We start from the raw sequence: 25,025 nt of genomic DNA on the forward strand, positions 1-25,025 counted from the left end.
AAAATTCTGATCACTGTTGTGGATAGATAAGGTGTGGCAGTTCTTGTACATAACGGGAGCTTGCTGTCTTTTGTGATTATATAATTTTTTCTGTCCCAGGACCCCAGTCTGCTTGAGGGCAGAGTGACCCTCCATCAAGTCAAAGCTGGCTCCGTGGTGGCTCGTCAGGGAGACCAGGTCAGAACAACAACTTACAAAGAGTTACAACTTCGTTTCTGTGTCATGACACTGAAGATTTATTGCAAGGCTTTTTACATTTTTACTCTAGGCTGTGTAGAGGAACCTTGTGTATTTTTAATGTATTAAACATGCTCTGTGGTCCCTTCAACAGGGAAACTTTAACCGCATTCACCTGTTGTAATTCAAAACAGGAGTTTAAATTCTCATATTGCCTTTAAATCCGCAAGTAAAATTCATATAATATCAATAATGAATTAATGCTGTGATAATTTCTGTGGAATTAATTTTTGACAGCAAATCATTGTGTCCCAGTAGCACACCTGAATCTTGGCATTCGCCTTCAGACTGTCAAAATTTGCACTCTTCTTTTTTCCTGGCACTTTAGGAGGTGAGCATCCAGTTTGTGATTTCTGGCCTCCTCCACGTTTACCAGCGGATGATTGATCGTGAAGAAGACACCCGTCTGTTTGTGACGCACCCTGGAGAGCTTGTAGGTCAACTCGCCGTCCTGACTGGAGAGCCGCTCATATTCACTGTTCGAGCTCAGCGAGACTGCAGCTTCCTCTCCATTTCCAAAACCCACTTCTATGAGTGAGTCACATGGACGCATCTACAAACACACCCATGCAGAAATAGATACAGTGTGGAGTTCTGCGCTACCAAGGGCAGGGACTGTTTGGAAAATGCGAGGTTGGGCGCTGGGTGCTACCCTCGTGCCTACTCTGGGCCAGCTTGTAAGGGCGTGGAGGCAGGTTGTGCTAGATGTTGCCAAGCAACCATACAAAGCACTATATCATAGCCTACTTACTAGACATTGAGCTGATTCTCCTCTAGGCGTTTTTTAAGTTTGTATTAAGCCTATAATATTATCTGTGGGACAAATGTAAAACTCTAGGTAGCCCTACACTAAAATCTCTTCTCCATATTTATCACAGACTGATATTTACAGAAGAAAGGAAAGATATCTGCCAGCTGTGATTGGTTTTTCCTTATCAGATGACATGCAGCGCGTGTTGCTGTATTCCAAAAGTTGAAATTTGTTTATCTCAGGGTGCAGCCATTGCACATTGTGACGGTGTTGCTCTCGCTTTTGAGCGTGCTGTCCAAGCATCTACATTGAAAACAACGGATTTGAGGGCACAGAAAACACAGCGTGTGTACTGGCTCTCACAAAGGCAGAGAGCGGTAACTATAAGTACATGATGAGGTTTTGAGGCCAACTTTTATAAAAGATGTATTGGTTTTAAAACCCTTACTTTAAGCCTTTTTATTCTGATAATAAATAATTGTCACCGAACTGATCTAAAATCTAAACGTTGATGATGACTGATGATCTACAGTCGGTTTGGACCGTCTAAAGGGTGCAAGAAAAATGCATTAGCTACAAACAAAATACGCTCTCACGTCTTCATGAGCTTTCTTGTTCGTTGTAATAAGGAGCCAGTTTAAGAAATTAATCATGAAATAAATATGTTATTTAAATATAGTTTGCCACACAAAATCGTGTTGATTGCAGTAGAGTCAGACTCTGCTAAGCTAGGCAAGGTAGCTGGCCTTTTTTAAGCAAGGTGATTTACTTTTTTACCTTCCATTATTATTTAGGATTTAGCTCCTGTTTGAATTGTGTGGGTAAATTGGGTCAGTCTCACCAGTTCACCGTTTGAATTTACCTCTATTTTCTAGTCCTTAAGAATTTTTGAGGCTTTTTTTCCCTTCACAAAAATGGAGAAATATAATATTTTTATGGTAAGAAAAGACGTCAAAAAGTCAAATTCTGATCTTAAGTCGATGTTGACCAAATATGTAGTTATTGCATTCTGGTTTTGTTAGACATTGTAATCCAGGGGTGTCAAACATACAGCCCCTGGGCAAAACCGGCCCACCAGAGGGTCCAATCTGGCCCACTAGGTGCAAGATTTTAGGAACAAGTTAACTGCACTTATTTATTCAAAACATCCCAGGTTGTTCATCTGTTTTATGAATGGATGAAGGTCTATGGAATGTTCTTGTACTTCTTTACACGAAAAGAAACGGACAAAAATTGAGCTGTTGTTATTTTAGAGGTTATTATGCAATGGTTTTATTGGTCTGACCCACTCGAGATCAAGTTGGGCTATATGTGGCCGATGAACTAAAATAAGTTTGACACCTCTGGCGTAAACTGTAGAGTTAAAAAAAAAACATACCTACACTCAACCAAAATGTTTGAAAGAGTGATGAGAATGGTCTATCATCTTTCTTTTACCTCCTTTTCCTGTTGATTTGTGTCTGTTCCCCAGGATAATGCGTGTGGAGCCGCAGGTAGTGCTGAACGTTGCTCACACAGTGGTGAGGAGGATGTCATCTTTTGTCAGACAGATAGACTTTGCTCTCGACTGGATGGCTGTGGAGGCTGGCAGGGCAGTCTACAGGTATTCTGCTGATAACCGTGTATATCTTATAAAAACAGTTTCCAGAAAAACAACTGTTGACAATAATACATTCATGTGAGAGCAGTCAATAGATGTTAGATCCATACCAAACAAGTCAACAATGGAGGGTCACAGGCTCATTTGCATTTTTGCAGCGACTTGAAGTTATCTGTATATTTTTCAGGCAGGGCGAGAAATCGGACAGTACTTTCATCGTGCTGAGCGGTCGACTGCGCTCTGTAATCATGAAGGAAGATGGCAAGAAGGAGCTGATAGGAGAGTACGGACGTGGCGACCTGATTGGAGTGGTAAGGATCATGATGGTGGGGGGGAAGACAGATGGCTGATAGTAGTTGGAAGACCATGAACATCTACTATGTTTTTCACTTCTAGTATCTTTTTAAATATTAATGACCGTATATCAGGATGAACAGAGTTTTTCTACAAAGTCTATCAAAATTGTGGAGGCCTATCTCTGCAAGTGTGATGGAAAAAAAAAAGATCCTTTATGTCATAATGAAATCAGGGGAGGGAAACTGGTGTTGGAAGTGCTCCATTTTTTGTGTTAGTTCCGCATTGAGGTTGTTTCATTTATTCGTTGTGCATCTTATTCATTCTTTGACCAGAGTCATCCGCACTTGCCTAACCATCCGCTCGCGTTCTTGGTTAGGATTGGGTTTTTGATGTTTAGGATGGCCAGTATGACTTCCTCATCCTGGCAGCGTAGGTTTCTTTGGCGTGCCCTTTTTCCTGTCAGTTGTTCCAGGTGGCGAAACTCTTTGACACAAGTTTCTCCATAACCTTTGCTTAATAGTTCAGTGGTGTTCATTATGTCTTCAGTTTCTGACAATGACTTTAGTTGTTCTTTTATCTCAGACATGTGTTAGGATGTCACATACCTTGACATGTTTTGGCTGAAACTTGCGCCTTCCTCAGAAGTGTCGCTTGGTGGTTGTGACGCATCTTTATCAGCCGATCTATCAATCAGCTAATATGAGGGAGGTGTGACCATCCTGACAGTTTTGACAGTTTTGACTTCCTTATTTTGATAGCCTTGATAGCTGATTGATAGATAAGCTGATAAAGACGCGTCACAACCACCACCAAGTGACACTTCTGAGAAAGGCTGAAGTTTCTGCTGAAACATGTCATGGTGTGTAACATCCTAACTAGGGCTGTAGTCAACCAAAGAAAATCTTTGTCGACTAAAGTACATAATCTTCAACTAATCGATTTTTGTCACTCTGCAGTTACACCTCCAAAACACTAGTTGGCGGTAGAGGACTGTGTTAAGTGCTGTAAAGTTTAGTTGATTCAAAACACACATTAAACATGACTTAATAGGGACAGTTTCAAACACAAGTACGCAAATCAGCTTCACTATAAATGAAAATTGACAAAAACTTGTCTTTATCTGGACACGTTTCCCCCACGAATACAACATGCTAATGTTATTAGCACAAGCCTATGGCACTTTACATTGTATAAATTAGCCTAGTGTCTAGCGATCTTTTCCTCTTCTCATATAAAACCAGGGACAACAGCTACATGTAACAAAGGTTATGGCACATAATTTGGCTCCGTTACAACTCACAAGATTCACAGACAAAACAACTGTCTTATACTAAACACGTTTTCCAAACAAATACAACATGCTAACGTTATTAGTGCCAACCTATGGCATTTTACATTGTATAAATTAGCCTAGCAGCTAGCGATCTTTCCCTTGTCTCATATAGAGTGTGCCAGTAAACCCGGAACTCCGTTAGCGCTTTTAGCACTTCCGGTTCTCTCGTCTAAAAGTCAATATGTGTTTTTGAATGGGATTTTGGTAAAATGCCTCAAATAAGGTCTGTGGTTAACAAAAGCTTAAGCAAGATTCAGGTTTTGTTCTACGACATAAAACATGTCAGTAAATACCTTACTTGTGAATTTTGAAGCTTTTATGTGTCGTAAAAAAGGCAGTTGCTAACAAGTTGCTCAATACGACTACAAACCCTGTTGGGGACATTAAACGTCATCACCCCCGAACAGGCGAGAGTGCTGGCAGTCCGCCATTACAGCTTCTTATTTAGCTTAAACAGGCCGCTTTATTTTAAAAACACTGTATAATGGGGTACAGTGTTTTTAAAATAAAGCGGCCGAAATCAGTTGAAAGCTCAGTGGCGGTGACGTCAAGAGTCATGCGACCGTGGAGCATGTAGTCCGTTAAAGCCTAATGTTAGCTTTTTACTTCTGGCGATCGCATTTAAGCTTCAAATGTGGTATGAAAGGTGTTCATATGTGAAGATTATCTCACTGAACAAAACCTGTAAGTATCATGAAACTTGTGTTAGCCACAGAGCTTATTTTCTGACATAATCCAAAACGCAATGCAAAAATCACATTCACTTTCTCTTCCGGGAACCAGCGCAATGCTAAACTTCCGGGTTTTGACGTCAGCCCTGGCACACTCTATAAAGCCAGGGCCAACAGCAGCATTTAACAATGGTAAGAGCAGTCAATTTGGCTCCATTACAACTCACAACTTTCACCGACAAAACAACCGTCACACTAAACACGTTTTCCAAACAATTACAACATGCTAACGTGATTAGCGCCAGCCTATGGCATTTAACATTGTATACATTAGCCTAGCGATGAGCGGAGATTTCCTCTGCTCATATGAAGCCAGGATAAATCCTGAAGTCTAAATCCCTAAAGGATAAATCACACACAAGACTTAAAATGCTGTTTTAGTGGAGGCTTTACTGTCTTCACAATTTATTGTTTCTTATGTGAAATACAACTAAATACAAGTTTCATTTCCACTGAAGGAAATCGTGTCAGTACAAACAGACAGGAGGTCTGCGTCACCGCGACACTGAGGGTGGGCGAGTTTAATGTTGTGTAAACAAAGGGGGTGCTTCGAAAACACCCCCATTTCACAGGTAACTTAATAAATAAAATAAGGAGTTAGTATCTCAAAATAATGACCAAGTGTCTCGAAATTATGGGAAACTTTTTTCAAAATGGGTTAGTATCTTAGAGAAACTAAGCTAACAGAGAGAAACTTGAGCTAACAATGAGTTATTATTAAGTGTCTCAAAATGAAGGGAAAATTTCTCAAAATAATTGGTTAGTATCTCAAAATAATGAGGTGCTTTCTCAATAAATCACCTCGTATTTCAAAACGAGTTAGTATCTCAAAAAATGATTTTCATTAGGTATCATTTCCCATCATGATGTTTTTTTACTTATTTTCATCACACTGGTGGAAATGGGCTTCCATACAAAACCCTGCAGATTTAAATATGCATGAGGAAATAATTACCAGTAATTACTCATCACTTAACATATTCACTGTCAGTATGTAAAGCTGAAAAAACGGCCTGCCAGTATGCTTTTCAAAAACATGACCATAAGACTGCTGTCACTGCCAGTAAATAAGATGTCAACCAAGTACATCTTATGAATATTGGGGGGGGGGCTGAATACGAGCTACAGACCAGCTGAAATTGAATTCAAACAAAACTTCAAGATAATACTGAATTTATATTATCCTTATATACTTTTCATTGTGACAAATTATATAAAGCAAAGTCACTTTGTCACACTTCACCCACTTTCCCATTGGCCAGCGTGGCTCATCTCTGCCCCGATGCTTCTATTAATACCTGGGTTGATGGATGCTATGGTTACTGTTACCTGGAGGAGGAAAGCTGTCGTGGCAGCTCCTGTGATTGTGATAATAGGATTGTAATAAAGGTAGCTAACGTGCAGACACATATTTAGCGCAGCTGTGTTGACGTCAGCTCTGACTGATGAGATGGAGAGGTCTTATTTATAGTTGCTTTTTTTCTTTTTTTTTTGGTCACTTGATTGATACAAAGCTCAACAGTCACAAAGTAATAGTGAAACTAAGTAAGATAGGTATTCGCCAAAGTGTCTGTATCTTGAAGTGAAGATTTATTTAGTAGTATATCATATCATGTCATGTGTTGTAATGTTCAGGAATGATTGGGGTTGCCTTTTACTTGTGATGGACCTTTTTTTAAAAAAAAAATATAATTAAAGAATTTACTGTTTCCTTTGTTTCTCTGCAGGTGGAGGCCTTGACCCATCAGAACAGAGCCACCACAGTGCACGCTGTACGAGACTCTGAGCTGGCCAAATTACCAGAGGGAGCTCTCAGCTCTATCAAAAGGAAGTTCCCACAGGTAGGGCAAACCTCAACTGAAATGAAAACGCAATTAATTTTTTTGTGTACAGAGTGTATAGTGATTTGATTGTGGTGATTTCCAAAAGGTCAGCTTTGAAAATTAATAGAGTTGATTTAAACCGTACCCCTGACCATGAGCATTTGAATAATTCAGCATCAATATAGTGGGTGAAGGGTTCCAAGACTTTTATTTTAACTGTTTGAATGGAAAAATACTTCACATACATTACATTTTGAAGCATTGTTATGTACATGATGAGGAAACTGCTGCTGTCAGCAGAGTTGGGGAACTCAAGGCACATGACTTGACTCAACAGACTTGAGCTGCAAATTCAAGGACTTGAGACTTGCCTTTGACTTGGTTTTTATTACTTGAGACAGGTGACTCGAATGGGGCTTTATTTTTAGTAAATATGTGCATTTTTCTTTATATAGAGAAGTTCTGTTTTTGAAACATGAGTTAGTTATTTCTAGTGCAATGCCCACAAACCTGGCAACCTACGAAGACTCAGCACAACAGTCGAGGCCAACCCACAAGGCAGCAATCATGGAGGGGGCTGGTCCAGAAATAATATCATTTGGATGCAAGCATTGTTGCTGATGATGGTAGTAAGAATAGAACAGTGCTATGCAAGGTCTGCAGCTCGGAAATTGGTGACACCACCACCGCAAGATTCAGTTTATTGTGTTCTTCTATTTTTCCTTAAGAGCCTTTTAGATGTATAGGGCTATATTATAATTTCAGAGCCCCTCTCTCCACTGTTCTTCATTTCGGAGGCTTGTTATTGGTTGCCACAAAATGTTTAAAATAAAACTTAAATTTTCATGACCACTGTCTGAAAAATTGATATGTGGAAACTGGGGTAGATCATCAGAACTTCATATGACTTGGCTTGTCTGGCTTGACCTATCGCAGGGACTTGACATGCTTGATTCTCATCACAGTAACTTGGGACTCGCTTGAGACTTTTAGGGTAAAACTTAAGACTTGGGGCTTAACTCTTGAGACTTAAGCCCAATTCACATTACACGATTTTCCCCCTGATTTTGCGTCACGGAGACTGTCGTAATCTTTTGAGTGTTCATACCTGGCAACGTGTGTTTCTGTCAGCGGGAGTCTTGCCAACTGCGTTACGACCTGTGTGTGCACACCACAAGATTTCTCCACCGAGCCCTCGCCGACAGAGCCCCAGATAACGCGGTGACGTCACCAAACTTGGAGACGATACATCGTAAAGGCATGGATGTACTTCCCAGTGTTGAATCAGATCTGCCTCCAGGGGCTGGGTCCAAACACAACGCGCTCCCTGTGATCCTGTGGACGCCGCCATAGTTGTTGTTGCTTGCCGGCTTGTCAGTGTTGCCAGATCTTGGGAGAGAAACAAGCAACCAGGGCTATGGAAACAAGCCCAAAAGAAGTGACGGATATATATAGAGAAAGGCGACGTTAGAGAGCAAGCCCAAATAAACAACTCCACTTTAGAAACATGCCCAAAAAACTGCAACCCGACTACCAATATTTGTAAGCAACTTTACAAAAAACAAGCCCAAAAGTTGTGGCTAATAAGCGGACCTGGCAACCCTGCGGCTTGTCCTCCTCACGTTTCTTCCGTCCTCCTGCGTGCTGACGTGGGACGTATCCCGCCTCTCATTGGCTGATGCTCTTTGTCATTCGTGTCAGACTTGCCAGATATCCAGTCCCAGTCAGTTGTGACTTGCTCCCGCCTGTGGCCATCTCTCTGATTACTAGGTTAGGTTAGGTTCTTTAATGTCCCCATAATTGTTTTCACACATCATTGTTGGTACTTACACACAGTCTCTTATAAAATGTTTGTGCCTTTCAGGTTGTCACCAGGTTGATCCACTTACTAGGACAGAAGATCCTCCAGCAGGTCAATGGTCCTCTGACAGGTGTGTGCATCTACATGTGCACCTAGTGTTGTCACATTGGTGTTCAACTTGCGTATGAAGGGGAGTTTTATTAACATGTACACGTTTGTCCCCAGCTCGCAGTTTGGCCCTCCACACTCCTGGCAGTAAGTGGGATGCAGGGAACCAGGCCTCCAACCTCTCCACTGTGACAGTCTTGCCTGTGTCAGAAGAAGTGCCTCTCACTGCCTTCACCATGGAGCTGCAGCATGCACTCCTGGCAATAGGTAAGAGGAACAAAATCAGGAGCTTAAACAGTTTCATATGTGTTAATTTCACTTCAGTCGTCCACAGTGAGGTCAGAGCTCAGGGTTGAGGAAACTTTAGGTCCTATGTGGTCTTTGTAAACATCTTACCACCCTACTGCTGTGCTTCTAGGTCACAAGTTACGTGTTACGTGTCTGGTCCTCATGTATTATAGATACTTCCTGCTATGACGTAACTGCTCTGGCTCTTCTCCCGTAGATTAATTTTAGATGTCCTGTTTACTCCAGTTTTAAATCTGAACTGGGACAGTGTTTGCTGTGTGTGTACTTTGGGTCAAGTACGATTACCGACATTAGTTCACATTAAATTAAGAAATGAGGTTATTATGACAGCACAGTATTTACTGTAAGGCTTAAGGGAATGACTGTAAGAAGCGTGGCAGACCTGGCATGTCTGTGTGTGTGCTTTAGGGCTTTGAATATATATTTAACAGCTAACAGAGTTGTGTTACCTGTACACCAAGTGCAGCCTTGGTTGTTTTGTTGCAATATTTTAATTTAAAGCTTTTCGCCAACTTACGCGCCACCTCTCTAAAGCAGTTTTCTTATATTAACTCCAGAGAATCAAGTCCAGTTATTGTCCGAATTTCTCTTTCACACATGTAGCACACAACAGGAGACTGTCTGTTTTAGACGTCTTCACACCTACTGGAAATACTCTGTTTGGTTTAGGTGAGTAGTAGCGCCTGGGTAGAGTGCGCAGGAGGCAGGATATGAGGTAGATTACACAACAGTCTTATAGCCGGTTCGTAAGTTGGTCATAAACACCAGATCTCTTGCTGTTCCTTGAATTTGTCTGACAGAATTTCCAGAATCTTGTCAACTCTACAGTTAGATATTTACATCACCGTCTTCGTGTAAATGACTCTCATATGTTTGTTTTCTTTCAATTTTGCGTGAGCCGCATGATAGAGGTGTCATCTCGCCCGCTAGCTGTAAATTGTCTGGACTGTTTCCTGATCTTTTCACACACGGACATTACATGGATTTTGTACTCGGGAGCTGGCAAATATAAAATCAATTTATTGTCAAATCCAACTGATGTGGACATTTGCGTTCTCACATACAGCTCCTTCAGGTAATGTCTAGATGATTTCACGTTTGCGGTGCATGTGTGAAGGGGGCTTCAGTCAAGAGGATTTAGTCGAGTGCTTCGACCAGACATATTGATTGTAACTGCTCTAATCTCTCACACACAGGTCCCACTCTTCTGCTGACTAGCGATATTATCAAACAGCGACTTGGAGTTGCAGCACTAGACAGGTAGGTTTTGTGGCTGAAAATGACTGAAAATTTGTGGGAATGTTGCATCCTTTTAAGCACCCACCAAAAACTCATACTACTACTCATACTAGTTTTTGCCTATTAATTTTTGTCCTTGGGCTCTCAGCCTTTTTTGACTCACTCATTAAATTCAGTTTAAGTATGCTTTATTGGCACAGCAGAAAAATGGATCTACTGTGTGCTGCCAGCTAGGCAGTGCCGCCTGTCATTAATGGACTCCTTTTCTCTCCAGTGTCCACGAGTACCGTCTGTCCAGCTGGCTGGGCCAGCAAGAAGACATCCATCGCATAGTTCTTTACCAGACGGACTCCACACTGACCCCGTGGACACAGCGGTGCATCCGTCAGGCCGACTGCATCATTATTGTGGGGCTAGGAGAGCAGGACCCAGCCGTTGGGGAGGTGAGGTGTTTGTGGTGGGTTAAGAGTGAGAGGAGAATGAGAAGCAAAGGTAGCTGTGGGTTTGGGAATTCAGTTTTTGTTTGATTGGTTTAGGGTTGCTTGAATGATGATTTGTTTGTTCTATAAAATGTCAAAGAATACTGTGAAAAAGCCGATGATCAAGATGATATCTTCAGATTGCTAGTTGTGCCAGACCAACAGTACAAAACTCAAAGATATACTTTTATTTGATTATTATTTATTCAATTTACAATTGCATGTGAAAAGCCTGAATCATTTTTCATATTTAAACCTTCAAAACTGATTTCTTTAATTGCCTGCTGCAGCTGAGAACAATGCTTTGAGAGCTGTGAGAGTGAACACGGGTGTTCTCACATAATTCCCCGCATAGTTCCACCCATCCTCCACCTGACAGGGGCGCTAATAATCAGTCAGGGAGATTGAATACACCTGTCTGGGCGTGTAGGGTCTTTCATTTCAACAGTTGGGAACCGTAGATTTAATCAAATGTATTATTGTATTTGTAACATTTCAACAGCTTATAAGTAAAGATTCAACAATTAAGCTATTTCATGTCGTCTGTAGATGGTTGTCTATAGCAGTGGCTCCCAACTGGTCCAGCCATTGGGTCCAGATTTGTCCTTAGTCATCAGTTCAAAGGTTTACACAGTTTAATATATTCAGTGTCATACTTGTGTTTGGCCATGTAATTGAGCTAGTTTGCTGTCTCTGGGCGTACTATCCAAATAAGGTGTCACCGAAGTGATTACTGTAGCTGCTCTGGACTATTTTCCGTGGCATGTTTGGTGAGCTAGTGAGTATTTACTTTAGCAGAGCAGTTGTACAAGGGTTTGACTCAAAATAAACTCATGTTCATCATAGTCACTGAAGTACCACAGAGGAATAAACTATACCAGGCTTTAGACACACACACACACACACACACACACACACACACACACACACACACACGGTAATTGTTAGTTTAGTTCATTGTTTGGTCTTTTCATGGGATTTGTTTGCTGTAAGAAAAATATTGAAAGACTATAACTGCTCTTAAAGGGCTAGTGTGTAATATTTGGCATGGTTTATTGTCAATCGTAATCTGAATCTGAATATTCTGCCCATTAATATGTTTATACAAGTGTATAATCGCTATAAAATAAAATTCGTTTGGTTTTCGTAGCCTTATATAGCCTTTTATTTATATATATATATATATATATATATATATATATATATATATATATATATATATATATATATATATCTATCTATATATACAGTACAGGCCAAAAGTTTGGACACACCTTCTCAATTAATGCGTTTTCTTTATTTTCATGACTATTTACATTGTAGATTCTCACTGAAGGCATCAAAACTATGAATGAACACATGTGGAGTTATGTACTTAACAAAAAAAGGTGAAATAACTGAAAACATGTTTTATATTCTAGTTTCTTCAAAATAGCCACCCTTTGCTCTGATTACTGCTTTGCACACTCTTGGCATTCTCTCCATGAGCTTCAAGAGGTAGTCACCTGAAATGGTTTTCCAACAGTCTTGAAGGAGTTCCCAGAGGTGTTTAGCACTCGTTGGCCCCTTTGCCTTCACTCTGCGGTCCAGCTCACCCCAAACCATCTCGATTGGGTTCAGGTCCGGTGACTGTGGAGGCCAAGTCATCTGCCGCAGTACTCCATCACTCTCCTTCTTGGTCAAATAGCCCTTACACAGCCTGGAGGTGTGTTTGGGGTCATTGTCCTGTTGAAAAATAAATGATGGTCCAACTAAACGCAAACCGGATGGGATGGCATGTCGCTGCAGGATGCTGTGGTAGCCATGCTGGTTCAGTGTGCCTTCAATTTTGAATAAATCCCCAACAGTGTCACCAGCAAAACACCCCCACACCATCACACCTCCTCCTCCATGCTTCACAGTGGGAACCAGGCATGTGGAATCCATCCGTTCACCTTTTCTGCGTCTCACAAAGACACGGCGGTTGGAACCAAAGATCTCAAATTTGGACTCATCAGACCAAAGCACAGATTTCCACTGGTCTAATGTCCATTCCTTGTGTTTCTTGGCCCAAACAAATCTCTTCTGCTTGTTGCCTCTCCTTAGCAGTGGTTTCCTAGCAGCTATTTGACCATGAAGGCCTGATTGGCGCAGTCTCCTCTTAACAGTTGTTCTAGAGATGGGTCTGCTGCTAGAACTCTGTGTGGCATTCATCTGGTCTCTGATCTGAGCTGCTGTTAACTTGCCATTTCTGAGGCTGGTGACTCGGATGAACTTATCCTCAGAAGCAGAGGTGACTCTTGGTCTTCCTTTCCTGGGTCGGTCCTCATGTGTGCCAGTTTGGTTGTAGCGCTTGATGGTTTTTGCGACTCCACTTGGGGACACATTTAAAGTTTTTGCAATTTTCCGGACTGACTGACCTTCATTTCTTAAAGTAATGATGGGCACTCGTTTTTCTTTAGTTAGCTGATTGGTTCTTGCCATAATATGAATTTTAACAGTTGTTATCAGTTATTTCACCTTTTTTTGTTAAGTACATAACTCCACATGTGTTCATTCATAGTTTTGATGCCTTCAGTGAGAATCTACAATGTAAATAGTCATGAAAATAAAGAAAACGCATTGATTGAGAAGGTGTGTCCAAACTTTTGGCCTGTACTGTATATATATATATATATATAGCAAGGGCCTTGCTTTAGAGAGGTCGCCATCTTGCGCCGCCATGTATGTACGGCAGACCGAGCGGACAATCCAGCCAGCCAGAGAACGCGTTTCACGTGTATAAATGAACCAACGAAGACAGCGGAAGGAAGGAAGAAGGAGGATGAAACAGCAGAGAATGTTAGTAGTTTGTCGATAGAGAGTAGTGAAAAGTTTTTTTAGTTACACAGTTTGCGAATGGACCACACTTACCACGCAACAGGAGAGAATGAAACCGAACCGTCATCTGCGAGGAAAAGAAGATGCAACTTCACTCCTTGTGATGCACTCTCTGCGTCGCTTTTCCTCCTGATGATATATCTCCCCAACGATGGTAGCAGTAGCACTGAATCCCATTCTGTGCATTCAGCCTCTCTTCTCACCCGCTCAGCATCAAACACATGGAGTTCCTCATCTGTGTGCTCCGGCTCAAACAGGTATGGCTCTGGGTCTGTGTCCGCTACAAGAAACTCTTCAAAATCGTGTTCAAAGTCGTCCATTGCAGCTACTATAGTCCGGAGATATCGCTAGGCTAAATAAACAGCTGAGCTCTGTTTACCGGCTACGCTGTCAGTCAGTGTGCGGGCTGGAGATTGGCGGAGCAGAGGGGGGAGGGGGTCCCCGCTAGGTATTGTAAACGAGTATGTGTGTAAAGTTATGGAGTGTGTCTGTTACGCTAGAAGGGTCAGAGTTTGGGACGGAGTCTTTTACCCCCTGGAGTGTTACCGGAGTTTTTGGAGTGCTCAAATAATCAGGCCTTTTTTCCGAACGCTCCTCTGGTCTCCTGCTCGTGAGGGATTCATTACAATATCGTAACATGGCTTAGATTTCTAAATAAACATTCACCTCGTCGCTAGATAGACCTACTCCCGAAAAACTCGTGCGCAAGGCTTTTTGTTCCTACGAGGCCGCCGTCATTTACCCGACGGGAGGGGTGAGCGAGTGAGCCCTGCAATCTAGAATTTGGCCACTGATGTCACTGTTTTCAACCCATTTTACACACTGGCCCTTTAAACATTGCTGTCGATAAATTACTTTGTTGACTCACCTTTTCGACACTTGACAGGTGTTGATATCTGGAGTTGAAAATATGTCTGAACCTCTTGTGGAGCTGAAGGTGAACTAAAGACAGTAATGGGCTAATGGTGCGTGTTACAGCTGACCATACGTTCTCAAGCCTTTTCTCTCCAGAGAAATCATCACACCAATTACTATTAACACGTCTCTGTCTGGTTTGATATTGGGGTCAGTGCTGATCATTATGCTCTTAAATCGTTCTTATACCCAGGGGTTTAACCAACTTAATGGTCACACCGATCGTGAAAGGTTATTATCTGACTCTTGGGTATATTTGCGAAATGACCAAAGTGGATGTTGTGACAGAGAGGTGTGGTGCGAGAGAAAGGAAGTGCGCGTCCAGCTGATGAAGCTGAGGTAATTGCCTTCCAAAGGAAAAATGGGCACAGAGAAATGTAAGGAACGTATCCCCGTTTAACAGGAGATGGTGGGAGAAATGGAAAGAGGGATCAATATTTGCTCAGGCTCAGAATGAGTCATAGCTCTCTGGGTTGATTTTATCTTTCAGGGCACACACACAGACACCCTCTTACCTTGCACATACACTAAACCTTTAGAAGAGGGCCTGTTGTCTGAGTAACAGATCTGACCTTCCTCGCAGACTATTTAGCCTTTTAAAAAAACATAAAAAACAACCTCTGCAGGGAAATTGCACTTGGAAAAAAGCAAATTAAAATGTAATTAAAAACGAATCTCTAAAATAATTGCCAAGTCTGTTCTTATTTCCCAAAATGCTACCCAGTATTATAGTGAATATAATGGTTTATTTCAAAATAAGAGTCTTACTGAAATTGCTTCTTGATTTGTCCCTGCAAACATTAAAATTTTTCCCAAACATAAATATGAAATTACAGTCACATACCTGTACACGTGTAGTTATTGTGCTCACTTAAACTCTAGTAGTCACGAGTTTGCAGTAATTTTCTTGGCTAGCACTCAAAATTCTGTGCAAGTGCTTCACAGGAGCCACTCAGAAGAAAACTGAGGAGAATAAAATCGTCTGAAACATCTGTGCTCGATGTCTTCCCTCTAGCTGGAGCGTATGTTGGAAGGAAGTGCAGTGCGTGCCCAGAAGCAGCTGGTGCTGCTGCACAGAGAAGACGGCCCCCCACCCAAAGGAACTGTGGACTGGCTCAACATGCGAAGCTGGATCTCCAGACACCTCCATCTCTCTTGTCCCCGAAGGGTCTTCTCTAAGAGGAGCCTGCCCAAACTGGTAGGAATGGAAAATATGGCCAGAGCGTTTTTTTTTTTTTGTTTTTTTTTGTTTTGTTTTGTTTTTGTCCTCATCTGCAGATCAAAACACTTTCTTCAGTCCCTTTCAGGCTGCTCTCCTCTAAGCTTCTCATTTACTACTCACAATCCTCTCTTTTTCATTCAACATCTACATATTTTCTCTCATCCTCTCAGTTCTTCTTTATCCTCTTACCATCTCACTCGTTCCTCTCTACTTTAATTACAGTGATTTCCCTGTTTTTCAGATGGAGCTGTATCAACGTGTGTTTGAGAAGCCAGCAGACCGCCACTCAGACTTCTCCCGCCTGGCTCGAGTTCTAACGGGCAATGCTATTGCTCTTATCCTGGGTGGAGGAGGGGCTAGGTAACATTACCCCACTGTCTGTCTTCCCAAACAGTTATTCTAAGACCTCATGTCATATTAAAGCAATGTCCCGATCGAGTTTGTGCTGCTGTTCTGAATATCAGCATGGCTGTGATTCGGTGGCGGCCTCATGCTGAAGATGATCACAGCTGACAGACCTCAAGTGTGATATTGCTTTAATACAACAGTTCTACAAGCACCCTTAATTAGTTAACAGTAATACACAACAACAGATTATGGTTTGTTTATTTATTTGATCATTTATTTGGCTCCGCTTACATAAGTAGTTCCACACCTAGACTGGGACTGGACTGTTGCCAGGGGACACAAACATTTCTGCGCAGGGGTTTGCTACTTTGTGTAAGCTAGGTGTACACATTACTGTGTTTTCAAGTTGGAAAAAAAAGAAAAGAAGAAACGGTGAGTGGGGAATAGGGGCTGGTTAGAGCCACGCATAGGTACAGAACAGGGTTTTCCAACTAACCAGACAATAGGTGACATCCCTTTGTGTATACGGTCCATTTTTCCCAGTATTTTATATTGATCGAATCTCAGTCTTAAAGAAAATATAAGTTTCCCTATCCAGTGAATTTTGTTAATAATTGCAATCCAGTCATCCTTTAAAAGGGGGCTTGCCTGTAGCCACCTCTGTGTGATGGCTTTCTTGCTCGCGGCCAACTTAACTTTGTAAAGGTAATTGTCCTGGGTCATGAGATTGTCCGGGATGACAAAAGAACAGTCGACTTCGATTCCAAAGATGATCCGTATCTCTATGGCAATCTCTTGCTAATATGGATAAATAAGTGGGCATTAGTGTTGTCACAGTACCAAATTTGGGACTCACAGTACGATACCAGTGAAAGTATCATGATTCTGAGTAGTATCATGATACCACGGCAAAAATGAGGCAGATGTGCCTTTTGTCATTTATAAAAAGATAAATCACTTTTCTATAATACATCAATGATATTTCAATTGAATAAATTAATTACTTACTTATTCATACTTCAAAAACAGCATCAATAAGTGATTAATATAGGGGGGATTGAAATAAAATAAATAAATAAATAAAATAAAAATCAACCAGCCACCCTCCTCCCCTGACAGGTAAAGAACAGTGCCTTAAATACAGTGAGGTTTGTGGACCGTTACCTGCCACAAAGAGAGAAATGTGAACGGCTCGTCTCTCCTCTGACACGTCACATACTTGTGTGCCGCCACGGCTCGGCTGTTCAGGTATTTCTGGGCAGTCATGACACCAACGAAGACTTAGTGGACCTTCTCAGTCACCGGTAAACCGTTATCTTGCTCTGCAGAGCACTATGGCCGCCGTATTTGACAGGAATACGTATTCCTGTTTGTGTCTGTGACCCCTGTCCAACCCACAACCGGCAGGATTCGCCTTTCGTTTCTTTTGCTGGTTGAAATCTTTGAACTTATCCCACAGTAGTGGTTCCATGAGGTACCGTAGTACTACGGTACTCCAACATTATGGTATCATATGTACCGTGGTGTTTTAGTACCGCGGTCTACCGTTGGTACCAGTATACCGTGCAACACTAGTGGGCATCCCCAAAAAATATGAAAGTGGTCCGCCATTGATTTACCACACAGCCTCCAGCATTCATCCTGCCCCTGAGACCCCTGTTGTAGTCACAAATTATCATATTAAGTTTTTCCAGCAGAACTCCCACCAGGATCTTGAAGTGGTGGTCTGGTATCTTTAGTCTTATATAAGTATCATGTACCTTTATTTATATATTTACATTTATGGTGCAACCAGTGAAATAAGAGTCCGTTTACCATTGCTTTGGTGGCATGTATGATTCTAGTGACTTGGAGCCTGATCAGACAGTATGTTCCAACATCAGCTGATGTCATGTGAGCACACCTGGAGGTCTGCAATGAAGTATCCAGGCTTTTTTCCCTTTCTTTGTCCATTTCTGACAACCATTTATTATTTTTTTCAAGTGTTATTTGTGAAAATATGTTTATGTTTGCTGTGAAAAGTTTGTTACAGTGACCTTTAATACAGGCTAATTAACAGTGAATGTAGTTAACGGTTTAGAACACCTGTAAAGCAGAGTGATAAATGCATAGTTAAAAGTCCCAGTGCTGTTATACTCTGTATCAGCACTCATGCAGTGCTTCTTGTACAATCAAATTACTTGGTCAGAACTAACAGGACAATATAATATTTTAAATATGACGCCTGCTCTAGGCTTAATAGATTTTATCACTGCCAGAGGCTCAGAACATAATTAAAAAGCTTTTTGGTTTCATCCTTATGCAGGCTGGGTATGTCTGTGTCTTTTTGGTTACATAAATGTATCTGTCTTTTCATGTGTATTTCTCCACCCACCTGTTCAGGGGCTGCTCCCAGGTGGGGGTAATGCGAGCTCTCTGCGAGTCCGGCATCCCAGTGGACCTCATTGGTGGCACCTCTATCGGTTCCCTGATGGGGGCACTGTATGCTGAGGACCGAAGCCACAGCCGCATGAGGATGAGGGCCAAAGAATGGGCAATGGTGAGAGTCAAAGCAACAGTGACACTAGTCTTGCAATAAACCCAAATATTAAGAGTCAGTGATCTGTTTTATATCAAGTAGGAATTTCAAATGTATCCCACCTATCATCAAAAGGTGCCTTCTCCATATTGTTTTTTTCCTTTCTTAGACAGGGGACACTATAGAAGTGACAGTAAATGAATGCAGAAAGACAGAGGTCGGATTTGAACCAGGGATGTTCTGCGTCGTAGGCCACCAGAAAACTCCTTCCCGTAGTTTTTTTTTAACTTGTATTGAATTGACTTACAGTAAAATGTTGATGCATCATGACCTTGATCAAACATCTTCAGCATGTTACACATCTGCTCACTGCAGAGCTTGGAGAGAGACGACCTACAAGTGTGTTCTCCTTAGGTGGTGTATTTGTAATTATGTCTAGAATTAGGCTAAATAATTGTGACAAACAAATGGTTCAAGTGGGATCATTCAGTCGACATTATTCTGTTTGTGGAACAGAAGCTGCGTTCAACAACTCCTCCTCCGCATGCCCCAGTTCGGAGAGAGGAATATTTTCAAATTTCTGCCTGTGAGTCTGTCCTTGTGAAGGTGACTCTTTCTGACAGCATTTTTATTTCATTACCTCTGTTTTGCTTTTCATATGATTACCCACGCTGTGCTGATTAACCATTAATAGTAATTGGCTGGTGCTGCACACACAGCCTCGAGTGGTTTGCACGTTGAGCTCAGGAACAGAAGCGTTTTGGTTGTAATGTGCAGCTCAAACTTATGTCTTTAATCCTGTGACCATTCATGATGGCTGATTTGAGACACCTGCTCAGTCTCCAGGTCGGCAGGCTGAGCATATGGTATGATTCGTCCTCCTCAGTGTATCCAGTCCCTCCTCCTCTGGCTCTGTCCTTGGTTCTGAACCTTCCCTTTAGGAGCAGCTGGTTAAGTTACTGCTCCTTAGTATCAAATTAAAAGAACCACTGTTGCAATAAAAAGTTTGCCCCTAGCAAAGATGGAGCGGTACAGTTTGCTCTGTTTAAATGCATTTTATGACAAGTGAAGATTTTTTTTAACTGCTAAGAAAAAACAATCAGAGCCCACCAGATTTTCTTACATCAGTTGTGCTTTGTACTGGAGAAAACATCTTGTTGTGTGGAGCACAGAAGCCATTTGACCTTTCTTCTCTCCTGCTCTCTCTGCAGGAAATGACATCAGTGTTTAAGAAGGTTCTGGATTTAACATACCCAGTCACCTCCATGTTCACCGGTGCTGCCTTCAACTCCAGCATCAGCAATGTCTTCAAGAGCAAACAGATTGAGGTGATTTTACTTAAGAACCCTGAGGTGACAATAAATTGTTCAAAGAATCTGGTGGTGGTGCAGGATAAGCAAATGTATTATGTGACTCTACTATATTTATCTGTCTTGATGTGACCTTCTGTGTATGCAGGACCTTTGGATCCCATATTTTAACATCACAACTGACATCACTGCCTCTGCCATGAGAGTACACACTGATGGTAAGTTCAGTATTCTGCTTTTTATTTTATTTTAGGAGAAGACACTACAGGTGAATAAGGTGAAACTTTTAACAGATATCACCATGAAACCTCCCCAGTAGATTACTTGCAGTTAAAGTTGTGTTCACACCGGACCTGTTTTTTTTTTTTCTGCTGTCGCTTGGTTCGCCCCTTTGATATCGCTTCATCGCTCAGTTGCAATCGCTCGTCAATGTGGCAGAAATCAACAGACTCGCTTTTTCACTTTGATGACGTCATTGAAGCAATCAGGGTATTTGGGGGGGGGGGGTCTGCTTGACTGTCATGACATGTCAGCTTCATTAAAAGTATAGCTGCAAATTAAAAGCAACAATAGATGTAAAAACACACAGACAATACATCTGAGCATTTATACCTCTGACCGCGGCAGAAAATTATACATTTTGATACATACAGGTGGCTATACACATTGCAAAACTCTGTAAAAGTACACCAAAGCATACATTGTCGTTTCCAAATATTTATTTGAAAACAAAACCATTCATACGGTCACTAAAAAAACATTTTGTCAATAATAAAAAACGAATGTAATCTCAACAGTGACCGCGCCATCCAGCGGGACTGCGGCTGAACCGCTTCCAATGTTCATTCATTCATTCAGTTGCGTGTTCAGTGTTTTCATTAAAATGTGTAGTATTTTTCATTAAAATGCGTAATATAGCCAACAATATTATTACCAAAAGTTATCTAATTTATTATTGTAGAATGTATTTAGCAAATCGCCACTTTCAACTGGAGACACAGCGCAGCATCAGAGCCTCTGAGCTACAGCGAAAGATGCATTGGCGCTGTCCGTGGTGCTTTACACTAGGACCGCCAGGATTACAGCGCCCCTCCAAGCGCCGCAGTCCCGCTGGATGGCGCGGTCACTGTTGAGATTACATTTGTTTTTATTATTAACAAAATGTTTTTTTATTGACCGTATGAATGGTTTTGTTTTCAAATAAATATTTGGAAACGACAACGTATGCTTTGGTGTACTTTTACAGAGTTTTGCAATATATAGCCTACCTGATACTGCTGATCACAGATTGTCTCTGTGTGTTTTTACATCTATTGTTGCTTTTAATTTGCAGCTATACTTTTAATGAAGCTGACATGTCATGACAGTCAAGAACCACCCCCCCACCGCCCCGGGATTAGGGGATTACGGCAGCCAATCAGCATTGAGCTGCAAGCGACAGGACCCAGCGAAATACCGCTCCAGATGAGATTTCTCATCTCAAGCGATGAGCGAAAAATCGCTCTGTTGCTGTTGCTTGGAGCCCGAGCGATTTTTCTCCCGGGCGAATATACGCTCAATCGCCCGTTTGCATTGACTTTGTATGTAAACTCGTCGCTAGTGGAAAAAAAACAAGTCCGGTGTGAACACACCTTAAGACAGTTATTTTTAGTATTACAAGTTTTGAAATTTTGAAATATGCAAATGATGCATTATCTAAATGAAAATGCACTTATTTACATACATTTGATCCTGAACATTGGAGAAAATCAGGTGCAAATTTCTTGTTTCATTTTGTTGACATATTAACAGTTAAAATACTGTAAAAAATCTTTAGAATATAAATAGGAATCAAATGTAAAGTTTGGTGTATATAAGTGCTACTGAAGTATAGGGCTGCAACTAACAATTATTTTCATTGTCGACTAATCTGTCGATTATTTCTTCGATTAGTCAACTCATTGTTTTATCAAAAAATGTGTTAAAATGTTGAAAAACGTCGGGCTGTCCCAAACCCCAAAATTATGTCATCTAATGTCTTGTTTCGTACTCACACCAAAAGGTTTTAGTTCACCGTCATGTGAGTGTGTAAAGCTGCCAATATTTGAACATAAGAAGCTGCAATAAGAGTATTTTGGGGTACTTTTATTGTACTTTTCTGTGAAAAATGACTCAAACCGATTAGTCGACTACTAAAATAGTCACCGATTATTTTAATAGTCTATTAGTCATCGATTAATCATCTAATCGTTGGAGCTCTACTGAAGTAAAGATTCTTGGCTCAGAGTATGAAGAAATAATCATTTTAAGAAAATAGCCTTTAAAGATATGTTGCCTGTGAAATTCAGAATATTTATAGATAAAAAAAATAAGACACTACACGTGAATAGGGTAACATTTTTAATAGATGTCACCATGAAACTTCTTCAGTTGATTACTTACATTATGACAATTATTTTTTATATTTTCAAGTTTTCTGAAAGTTTGTTTGAATATGCAAATGAAGCATTACCCAATCAAATATATTCCTTTTGCATACATTTCCAGAAAAGCAAAAACAAACCAAAATCAAAATAACTTAATTTGTGTAAATGTGTAAGTGCACACACAACATATTCAGTAACCAGACAAATGACAAACCTAATTTGACAACACACAGTGCAGCTTAAAATAATTTAGAATAGATATCCACCTTAAACAGAACAGAAACCTGGACTGTAATAAACACCCAAATCTCAGGGTTACTACGGTCATGAAAACCTGGAAAAGTCAAGAAATTTCCCATTTTCCAAGCCTGGAAAAGTCGAAATTAGTAAAATCATCAAATGTTTTGGGAAAGTCATGGAATTTTGTTGTGTGTAATAAAGTTGTTACAGTAATCTTCCATGGAAAACCTTCCATGTACTGTTATGTAACAGCAAAATTATTTTCTGTAGCTGATGACGTATTGTAACTAACGTGGCGATGTATGAAAAGGTTTTGTTTACCATCACGTACGTTTCTTCTTCATTCTCTCCCTGTGATCCTTCTCTCCCTTCATGTATACCAGCTACCCAAAATTATTTTTTTATTATTTTTTATTTGTTTAAGTCTGATATGTTTGCAAGCGAGGCAAGAAAAAAAAATGTATCATGGGTCCCTGAAAAGTCATGGAAAAGTTTTTAAATTTTGTCCATGAAAATGCATGGGAACCCTGAAATCTGCATTTTGGACAATTTTCTTTCAAGTAGTCTTAAAGAAGACATGTTATGGGTGCAAAAAAGCCTGAAAAATGCAAAACTGACTAGTGCATGGGAAAACTTCTTTTCATCTGTAGTGTCTCCCCATAAAAGAATTATTTGTTCTTGTTTGTTCTTGCGTTAACTGCTGCTGAAATGACCAAAAAAGAGAGTTTTCCTCCCTAGAATTGTATCTGGTTATGGTAGTAGATAGTCTTTGTTTTATCTGGCTTCTAGATTTCTGCCACCTCTGTCCTCATTGGTGAACTGACCCTTGAATTAGTCTCACTGATGAGTCTAATTTTCTGTCAGTTCAGGTTGGTTGCTTTCAATTAAATAAATTGTGCTTAATAGACATAAAACTTAAAGAGTTGCCTGTTTGCTGTTTGAGGTTCTCTGTGGCGGTATGTTCGTGCCAGCATGTCGCTGTCTGGGTATCTGCCTCCTCTCTGCGACCCCAAAGATGGACACCTGCTGATGGATGGAGGTTATATCAACAACCTACCAGGTGTGTTACACTCAGTCCTTTCAGTTTAATATTCATACCTCCCAGGGTTCAACGCTAAGGTTTTTTTTCACTTGCCCGGTTGGGCAAGTTGGTCAGAGATCAACTTGCCTGAAGTCAGTTTTTACTTGCCCTATAAAAATTGTTTAATTTAAGCGGCTATCAAATAACAAAGACTGCAGTTATTTTTATGTTATGTAATCTTTATTCACACTGTATTTATTAATTAAAACAACATATGTCATGTATTGTAGCTTAATTCCTACACAAATATGACAGTGTCAGGGCTGAAAGTGAAAAATTTGTCAATCATTCTCCGTCTATAATTTTGCGCCCTACTTGAGCCATGTCCACCTCTATTTATTTTTCACCCCTCTCTCCAGTTCTGCTGTATTAACACCAGGTTTAATATATTTTGCTTCCATCTCTCTGCCCTGCTCTACTCTACTTCAACGCTACTTAGCTCTCTCTCTACTCTACCGGTAGACTACTACATCCACCTGTTGCACAAAACGCACACAGCAGTGTTTCCCTAGGATGGAGTTGTAGCAGCGGAGGTGAAGCACACGCATGAAAAATAATTTTCACATGTGTGAAACTTTTTTGTATGCTTGCAAAGCACAGCCTGCTGGGATGTTTCTATGTATCTACTGGCACCAGAAGGGCTCTTTAGGACTAAGTACATACAGTACATGTGTGCAGAGTAATGAGCAGGTGAAATGTCTGTCTAGCTTACATATGATGTGTCTCAAGATTTAGGAACATACAATTATATTGAATATAATAAAAGTAAAAAGTCACTTGACATGCTGCTGTTTTGTGCTATGACCTATTTAAGTGTTGGAAGTTCCTATTTACGTGACAGCGCCTGAACGCAACACAAGCTCAGCATGAGTGCCGTGCTACGCTGCTCGTCTGTGCGTAACAGCAGTCTGTTGATGGTTATTTAGGCTACACACTGTCCATAACAATAACTTTGTCAGCTGACAAACTGCACCGGGCTCGGGGTCAGGTTTGGTCAGGAAGATGCGGCCCGAGCCGCTCTAGCGTGCTCACCTGTGTGTGTGGCGGAACTCCGCCGTGCACGATACAGAGAGCAGAGGAGAATTGTTAACACGTGACCATGTAGAGACAGAAATGACACGACATAACACCATAAATAGTATATTGTTATGTTATTATATGAAGTGTCCGTTGCGCAAAATAATATCAATGGGGGCTGTGGGCAGGACATTGTTACGTGTGCCTGTGATTTCAGGCAGAGAGACCGCTGCATCAGAGCCGTAGGAGCACGTTTTAAAATACATTTATTTTATCAATTACTTATTAACTTTTACTATTTTTAGCAACTTGCCCGATCGGGCAAGTGAGTTGTTAGTTTACATGCCCGACCTTGAGTTTTACTTGCCCCGGGCAATCGGGCAATCCTTATTGTTGAGCCCT

General features: G+C 41.0%; 1 protein-coding gene across 2 annotated transcripts in view; it reads left to right on the top strand.

The window, feature by feature from the left end:
• The window catches only part of pnpla7a (patatin-like phospholipase domain containing 7a), a 48,367-nt gene that overhangs the window by 10,971 nt on the left and 12,371 nt on the right, over positions 1 to 25,025 (top strand). For both annotated transcript variants that reach the window (XM_033647287.2, XM_033647286.2), the window contains exons 16-30: positions 100 to 177; positions 566 to 771; positions 2,460 to 2,591; positions 2,776 to 2,899; positions 6,677 to 6,790; positions 8,637 to 8,703; positions 8,799 to 8,948; positions 10,187 to 10,250; positions 10,504 to 10,672; positions 15,498 to 15,680; positions 15,946 to 16,064; positions 18,435 to 18,591; positions 19,782 to 19,898; positions 20,029 to 20,098; positions 23,469 to 23,585. In XM_033647287.2, the coding sequence (XP_033503178.1) occupies positions 100 to 177; positions 566 to 771; positions 2,460 to 2,591; positions 2,776 to 2,899; positions 6,677 to 6,790; positions 8,637 to 8,703; positions 8,799 to 8,948; positions 10,187 to 10,250; positions 10,504 to 10,672; positions 15,498 to 15,680; positions 15,946 to 16,064; positions 18,435 to 18,591; positions 19,782 to 19,898; positions 20,029 to 20,098; positions 23,469 to 23,585 (1,867 nt within the window). The remainder of the gene's footprint in view (positions 1 to 99; positions 178 to 565; positions 772 to 2,459; positions 2,592 to 2,775; positions 2,900 to 6,676; positions 6,791 to 8,636; positions 8,704 to 8,798; positions 8,949 to 10,186; positions 10,251 to 10,503; positions 10,673 to 15,497; positions 15,681 to 15,945; positions 16,065 to 18,434; positions 18,592 to 19,781; positions 19,899 to 20,028; positions 20,099 to 23,468; positions 23,586 to 25,025) is intronic.

This window comes from Epinephelus lanceolatus, chromosome 19 (genome assembly GCF_041903045.1).
Source record: "Epinephelus lanceolatus isolate andai-2023 chromosome 19, ASM4190304v1, whole genome shotgun sequence".
Taxonomy (NCBI): domain Eukaryota; kingdom Metazoa; phylum Chordata; class Actinopteri; order Perciformes; family Serranidae; genus Epinephelus; species Epinephelus lanceolatus.